General features: G+C 32.6%; 1 protein-coding gene across 1 annotated transcript; it reads right to left on the bottom strand.

Annotated features, from left to right (window-relative positions):
- Positions 1-173: 173 nt before the first annotated feature.
- On the bottom strand, positions 174-8,173 carry LOC111616695 (ankyrin-3-like; the record flags this gene model as incomplete). Its single annotated transcript, XM_023358072.1, has 3 exons — positions 174-380; positions 6,518-6,616; positions 7,976-8,173. Coding segments are annotated over 3 exons (504 nt in total), but the record flags the coding sequence as incomplete, so codon positions are not given.
- Between the last annotated feature and the right edge of the window lie 424 nt (positions 8,174-8,597).

The raw sequence follows: 8,597 nt of genomic DNA on the forward strand, positions 1-8,597 counted from the left end.
TGACAAAATTTTTTAACAGATCACATTAGAAAAATTGTTTGAGATAATTAAATTCCATCAAACAGATTAAATAATTTTGACTTTGATTATGATTTGGAATTGTAGAAAATATCCATTTAACTTAACTATTACACATAATAGAAAAAAGATATTAATATGTAGATTCAATTCGATTAGAAAATAATTTCAATCTTACCGCCATCATCTTCCGAATCACTCATGAAAGTTTCTTGCATTGTTTCTGGAGCAACTACTTTATACTTCTCTTCAATCACCGTCGTCGTTGTCGTAGTAACGACTGTTTCTGTTACAACTTTTAAAGTTTCCACTACAGATATATAACCCAAACGCTGTGCAATAGATAATGGAGTTTGTCCTTGCTATAAAATATAATATTTAAATGTTATTATTTTAACAAACTTTATTTTGTTTTTAAAGTAAAAAGATAGAATAATACAAAATTATAATGCAAATGAAAAAATAATAATAAAACAATGCAAAAAAATCATTTTTAAAAACATATTTTAACGAAAACATCTGGTAAGTTTTGTAGACCATTTCTGATATAATATTTACTGTATTTCCTCAATTAAACACTTGGGGGATTTAATGTAATAAACCATCAATTAAACCTTATTTTTAAAATGTATAAGGGACGATCAAAAACTTTCCGTTTAAGGACATGGCTGCAGCATATATGCAAATTAGCGCATTGCCAATGTGGGTTATATAAGCACTGACAGCGAGGCGTGAGATTATTGTGTGAAAAATGCTGAAACATGAACAATGGCAATGTTAATACCACATGCATCCAAACAGGACCAATGTGCTGTGATTCTTTTTTTGGCTGCTGAAGGAAACACACCAGTAGACATTCAACAGAGAATAAAGAATGTGTATGGAGAAGAATGCCTATCGAAAACCACCATAGTGGAATGATGCACAAAGTTCAGAGCTGGTTGCAATTCGACCCAAGATGCAGGTCAATCTGGAAGGCCAGCCATATCCAATACAGACAACAACAAGTGGGCAGCTGATGATGCGATTAGGGCGAATCATCGCATATCCAAACGTGAGCTTTCAAAGGATCTTGACATAAGCTTCAGTAGTGTGCAACACATAATCCAGCCAAAGTTAGGCTACCATAAAGTCTGCAGCCAGTGGATACCCCGGGCATTAAATTCCAAACAACAATCAAACCGGATGGCTGTTTCCCTGAAGCACCTGATGCGTTTCAATGTTGAAGGCAACACGTTCTTTGAGCACATTGTTGCTGGTGACGAAAGCTGGTGCCACCACTGGAAACCTGAGTCAAAAGCAGCGACCATGCAGTGGTGTCATCCTTCATCCCAAGAAGTTCAAGAGCCATTCATCTGCTGGAAAAGTGATGCTTACCCTGTTCTTCGATCACCAGGACCCATTGCTTATTGATTTCAAGGAACCAGGTGTCTCCATCACTGGGGTACTGCGAAATGCTGGAGAGATTTTGACGTGCAATTAAGGTGAAATGTCCAGGAAAACTGCAAAATGGGGTAATTCTGCTTCATGATAACGCACATCCCCATATGTCGTAACGTAGAAGTTATGTGCTCTAAAGTAGGAGACATTCGAGCACCCGCCTTACATTCCTGATCTCTCCCCGTGCAATTTTCACACCTTCAGTCCCTTAAAGAAGTCCTTAAAAGGTCGATGGTTCCAGTCAGACATAGAAGTGTAGCAGGCAGTTTCAGACTTCTTCAAGCAACAGAAACAGGAGTTTTACCAACAGGGTATATTCAATCTGGTGAAGCAGTGGGATGCTTGCCTAAATGGTCATGGCGCTTTTGCATGACTGGCATACCAAATGTGGACTGTACATCCTTCGAACGGGAAACTTTTTGATCATGCCTTATACATATCCTATGAGGATTTTTCAAGGCCAGGGTTGATCATCTTGCAGCAGGATTTAATTGATGAGTAAATAAAAATTGAAAGAAATACCTTAATCTTAATTTAAAGGTTACAGTTACAACATTTGCAATAATTACTGTTTTCATATCTAACCCGGTATCTAATTCGGGTAGCACTGCATCAGGAGTTTCTTCGAGTCGAGGTCTCTTTTGATAAGGAACAAGAAAGTGGTCTAAAGTTGATTGTCTTACTCTCTTAATCAAAATTTTTCTAAAATGCACTAGCACAGTGTTGTTCATTAAATTAATGACCCTATTAGCCACAGCTTTGTTAGGATAGTTCTTCTCAATAAATTCCTGCACATCATTCCATTTTCTGCAAATTTCCTTGATCTCAGCACTGGTGATTTCTTCCCTAGTCTCTTCCTTTGACGAATGCTTTTCTTGTAAGACTTTCATCTGTTCTTACTGCATGGCAACCAGCTCTTCTGTCATTAGTTCATTTTGATGGTCTTTCAGCAACTCCTCCACGTCTGCATCATCTACCTCTACTCTCAAACTCTTGCCAATGGACACGATTTCATGCACTACATCAGGAGAGCTCTCTTCTTCAAATTCCAGAAAGTTTCGCTCTGGGACACAAGTTGGCCAAAGTTTCCTCCAGGCCAGTGGCAAAGTGTGGTGAGAGACCTCACTCCAGGCTTTGTCAATAAGGTTGATACAATGCAGGATGTTAAAATGCTCCTTCCAAAAAGCTCTAAGAGTTAAGTCGGTATCATTGGTAACCTGAAAACACACGGTAAACAGTACCTTGGTATACAGCTTTTTAAAATTGGAAATCACTTGCTGATCCATTGGTTCCAGTAATGGAGTTGTGTTGGGTGGAAGGAATTTGACCTTGATGAAGTCATGTTCACTATCCAAGTCGTCCTCTAAATTTGGTGGATGTGCTGAAGCATTATCCATTAAGAGAAGACATCTAAGAGGAAGATCCGTTTCCTGAAGATAATTTTTAACAGTAGGAGCAAACACTTCTGTGAGCCAATCCATGAATAAAGTCCAAGTTACCTATGCCTTACTATTTGCCTTCCATTATACAGGCAGTTTGGACTTTATCACATTTTTGCTCTTAAAGGCACGGGGATTTCCAGCATTGTAGACTAAAAGTGGCTTGATTTTGAGGTCACCACTTGCATTAGCGCAAAATAAAAGAGTGAGTCTGACCTTCATGGGCTTGTGCCCGGGAAGTGCTTTCTCTTCTTGGGTTATGTACATTCGTCTAGGCATTATTTTCCAAAACAGACCGGTCTCATCACAATTAAACACTTGATTCCAGACATATCCTTCACTTTTTACAAACTCTGCAAATTCATCTACAAATGCTTTTGCTGCCTTTTCATCTGAACTTGAAACCTCCCTGTGTCTTATGACATTGTGAATGCCAGTTCATCGACGAAACCTATCAAACCACCCTCGGCTCACTTTAAAGTCCTGCCTGTCTTCACTTGTACTGGTTGTCTGGGTCAACAAGTCATTGTATAAATTTTTATCCTTTTCACAAATTATAGCTTCACTAACACTGTCTCCAGCAAGTTGCTTTTCATTAATCCATATTAGCAACAGTTTTTCAACTTCATCTAAAACTTTAGATCTTTGTTTCGATATCACATTCACTCCTTTAGCCACTTCAGCAGCCTTAAATGCTTTTTTGTTTTAATACTTGTAGAGATAGTCGATTTTGCCACATTATATTCTTTAGCGATGTCAGAAACACAAATGCCATTCTCATATTTTGCAATAATTTCTTCCTTTAATGCTACACTAAAACGTTTTCTATTTCCACTGTCACTTTTCTCTTTCTTCGGTGCCATATTGATTAAATATACAGTATAAATAACAAAACTAAAAAACAAAGTTTAGCACACTCAAAAAGCAATGCTTACCTCGCGCACGCTTAGGAGCAACTGAAATTTGTGAGGTTCCAGAACAGCTGGAAACTATTGGGTTGGTGCAAAAGTTTGTTCCGTTTTTAGCACCAGCTGGCTAAAAATGCAACCCTGAAGTGTTATTTCCTTCACATATGAAAAATTTCGATGTTGTTTGACAAAAGGAATCTCAGCTAGTATTTGAGAATAAAGTTGTGTTACTTAGTTGTGTTTTTAAAATTTTGTTAAGCATTACAAATGGCAGAAAATAAGGAGCATTTTCGACATATTATGCTTTTTTATTTCCAAAAAGGCAAGAATGCTCTACAGACACAAAAAAAGATATGTTCTGTGTATGATGAGAGAGCCATTGATGATTCCACATGCCGTAAGTGGTTCAGAAAGTTTCATGAAAGCAAGCTTACAAATTTGACACAAAAAGCTGTTAAGTTCATTATCCGAGACAAAATTTTTGCAAAATAAAAGTTTGTTAACTGATTTGGTCGTTAACCAGGACGTTCGTTAACCGGAATTCCACTGTACTCAGAGCTCACCCAGGAAATAAGGCATCTGTGGAAGATGAAAAGGGTGCTTATTGTACCTGTCATTCTCTCCTGTACAGGTGTGATACAACACACACTACACAAAAGCCAGGGAGCATTACAATTGAATAGAAATACATACATCACACTACAGAAGGCCAGTATATTGAATACATGCCATATTGTTAGGAAATTCCTGAATACAGACACTGACACACTTATTTAATTTTAGTTTTTGGTTGCTATGTCTTGACTCTGGTCTGGCATAGTACACAGCCACCAGTATCAACTGAGTATAACCCACTAAATACTGTATAATAATAATAATAAGCACAGAGTCCAAACGGTTGGGAGTTGAAAGTTGAAATTTGGTACACAGTTAGCATACATCACGAGAACATACACTAAGAAGGAATTTTTTGAAATTCCCCTGCGAAGGAGAAAGAAAAAAGGCTTATCCTAAAGAACTCAGCTTCTGCTGTACTATTTTAAATGCAATTTTTTTTATTTTTAACTGCATTTTAGTAGGGTATGCCATGAGAATGCACCCTAATAAGAAATTTTTGGAAATCCTTGTAGAAGAGAGGTAGAGGGTTAAGGATTACCCTGAAGAACTCAGCTTCTATTGTACTATTTTAGATTTGGTTTTCTGCATTTTGACTGCATTTTAGTAGAGTATGCCATGAGAATGCACATTAAGAAGGGCTTTTTGGAAATTCCCCCATGGGAAAAGAAAAAGAGAGAGTTAGTTTTAGTCAGTATAAAAAGTGTTAGTAAAAAAAAGGAAAGTAAATAGTGGCTAATGTAGTATACATTTTGGCAATAAATATTTTAATCATTTCCACTTTTCGGGTAACTCAAAAACAATATATCCAAAACAGACGAATTCAAACAAATATTTGAATTCATTCCAAATTCAAAAACTTCAAAATATTGAATTTGAAATATAATGTTTCACACAAGTTTTTTTAGATTTTAGAATTTAAAATTAATCATTTTATTCAAGTAAGGTTATCTATCACCAAGTAAGTTAATTCTCCATTATAATGAAAAATTTTCTGATTTTTTTATTTTATAGGTTATTTCATTTTTTTATTTTTTAGGTTACTTAAATAAAAAATCTTTTTAAATACTAAGAATTTATTCAGATAAAATTCAATAATGATTTTAATCATTTTTTTTCTATTACATATCCAATAAATAGAATAGTGAAAACAAAATTTCTCCTAATTTAATCCTAACCCTAAGAGTTAAAAATTGAAATTTAGTACACAGAGTACATCATGAGAATGTACACAAGGAAGGGACTTTCCAAAATTTCTCCCGCGGAAGAGAGGGAGAGTGTTAAGGATTACCCTGAATTTGGATTTTATTGTACTATTTTAAATGCGGTTCTTTTGCAGAAAATCAATCATGTTTTTAGACCCATCTAAAAATTCTCTAATTAGTCTCAGAAAAGGGTGAACCTAATTCTTGCACTCCAAAAAAATGGGTAAGATCAGCTATAATCTAATAATCTTAATTTTTGCTATCGTTACTTTTTGCCAGAGCAATGCTGGGCTCATCTGCTATTCTAATAATATAATCGAGATGGGTTGATAATAATTATAATAATAATAAGTGCAGATCCAAAATGGTTAGGAGTTGATAGGAGTTGAAAGTTGAAATTTGGTACACAGTTAGGGTACGTCATGAGAATGTACACTAAGAAGAGATTTTTGGAAATTCCTCATGCAGGGAGAGGGAGAGGTTACCGATTATCCTGAAGAACTCAGCTTCTACTGTACTATTTTAGATGTAGTTGTTTGTGTTTTTGCAGGAAATCAAACATATTTTTAGACTAATCTAAAAAACTCTAATTAGCCTCAGAATAGGGGGACCTAATTCTTGCACCCAGTGAAAATGGGTAAGATAAGCTATGATCTAATTATCTTAATCTTTGCTATAATTACTTTTCGCCCAAGCAACGCTGGACTCATCTGCTAGTATCATTATATTTATAACATTGACTAAACTGAAAGATTTTTCCAGATGTCAGCTCAAATTCTGCAAAATTCTATTTATTTTACCAAGTATAAGCAAAATTATTATAAGAAATAATTTTGTGTTGAGAGTTGTCAAAAACTGAAAACATTTTTATATAAAATAATTTGTAACTTACAGTGCTGACGATATTTGGAGATGCTTGGTTTTCCAGCAACAAGTTAATAATTAAATTATGGCCTTGCTGAGCAGCTTGATGAAGAGGTGTATAACCATACTAAAAAGAACAAGGACTGCATATTAGTTATTTTCATAAATTCTATAGTATAATTTGAGAGTATAGTAATAAAATTATTATAAATTATATTAAAAATATCTGGAAAAAGCATTTAATTAAAAATTGATTATAAATTAATTATATATTAGGAAGAAAATTTAGAAAGATATGATTTTAATCTTAAAATAATATAAAGAAATTTTTCAAACCAGTCAAATATTTTTTGAAGTACAAAACAATGATACGTTAAAAAAGTAAAAATATTTGTAAAATTTACCATATTTTTTTGCCTTATACCCATAAAAAGTATTTTTTTTGTACCTAAAATTTATCTGAAAATTAGGATGCATACTATAAGCCAAATGAAAATAATATTTTTCCCCTCAAGTTGAAAATGTGATGCATCCAATGCAATGGTGCATCTTAAAAATTAAATACCATATTTTTTGCCTTAAATCTTTTTATTAATAATATATAATAATATATCACTGCTTTTTTGCATATTTAAGAAATATCCAACTATTTTGTTGTAGTCTATAAAAATGTACAAACTTCATACCATATTTAGAATAAATTATTAAATCTTTGATCATATAAAATTATTTTAATAAATTAATGTTATCTAAATAATATGATTTTGATTTGTTTCTTTTAAGTTTTTCTTCTTTAATACTTTATTACAATGCAATACAAATACATTACAAATTACATTTGAAAACAATTACAATAAAAATTAATGCTCTTAAAATAATTGATACTTAAAACTTGTTTTTTTTTTTTATAATGATAAGAGCAAACAAAATTAGAAACTCAAATTCTTCCCTCAAATCATAATAATTATTTATACATTAAATATCATGCTNATCTCAATAATTTCTTAAAACTTTATTTAGAATTTTCAAGTATGATAATTTTGTCTATATTTGGACCCCATATTCCTGGATCATATTCACCTAGACCCATTTTAACAAGCAAATACTTTCAACATTTCAAAATTCCATTATCAGGCAAACGATGATAATGGCATTTCGAAATGACATCATTATCATCATTTGCCTGACGATGACATTTTGAAATGTTGAAAGTACTTGCAAGTATTTAATTTTTTCAAGTAAACAAGTTTAATGGCAAAAGACAGCATATTTCCTTCATATAAATGAGTGACATATCAGATGACATGATATAACTAAGTTATCTCTCCACCTGTTTGTTTGACATATGTTAAATAAGTATACTACAGTACTACATTCACAAAAGTATATTTAATAGATGTCTAAAATTAAAAATATTATTAATGCAATTAATATATCATATAATAATGAACTCAATATAAAAACGTTGATTTTAAACAATACTTACAGAAGTTGTGGAATTCACATTTGCACCATGTTGTAAGAGAAACCTAACCATATTTATTTGACCAAAATGACAAGCCACATGTAAAGGTGAATATTCAGCCTTTGTTTGTGGATCAATTTCTGCACCATTTTTAACTAATATTTCTGCTACATTCACTCTGTCTTCTTGAGCACATAAATGCAAAGGTGTCAGCCCATTCTATACATTAAAAAAATTAATAAATTAAAAGATAATGATATTTTGCCAACATAAATGATTTACAAAATATTGAAAACTATCACCATTTTATGGAACTAAAAATTAAATTTATGAATTCAGTAATAAAGTTTTAAATAACCATACATACCAAATATTAATAAAAAAGGATAGTTTATATCACTGTCTGTCAATGTTATGTAAAAATAATTTATTTTGTGAATAATTTTAATGGTATATAACTGTTCTCTTCAGACAGAATCATTCATAAGAGCAGTGTTTCCCAAACTTTTGATATCTGTGAACCCCTTCTATAATTTTCGTAACACCGAGTACCCCTTGTCAAAAAAGAATTGCATATACTTTAATAACAATCAAAATATATTTATTTTTTCCCTTTTTAGTACATAAACAAAATAATAAGTAA

Source organism: Centruroides sculpturatus, unplaced genomic scaffold, assembly GCF_000671375.1.
Source record: "Centruroides sculpturatus isolate CEXI.00-Female unplaced genomic scaffold, Cexi_2.0 scaffold3823, whole genome shotgun sequence".
Classification (NCBI taxonomy): Eukaryota; Metazoa; Arthropoda; class Arachnida; order Scorpiones; family Buthidae; genus Centruroides; species Centruroides sculpturatus.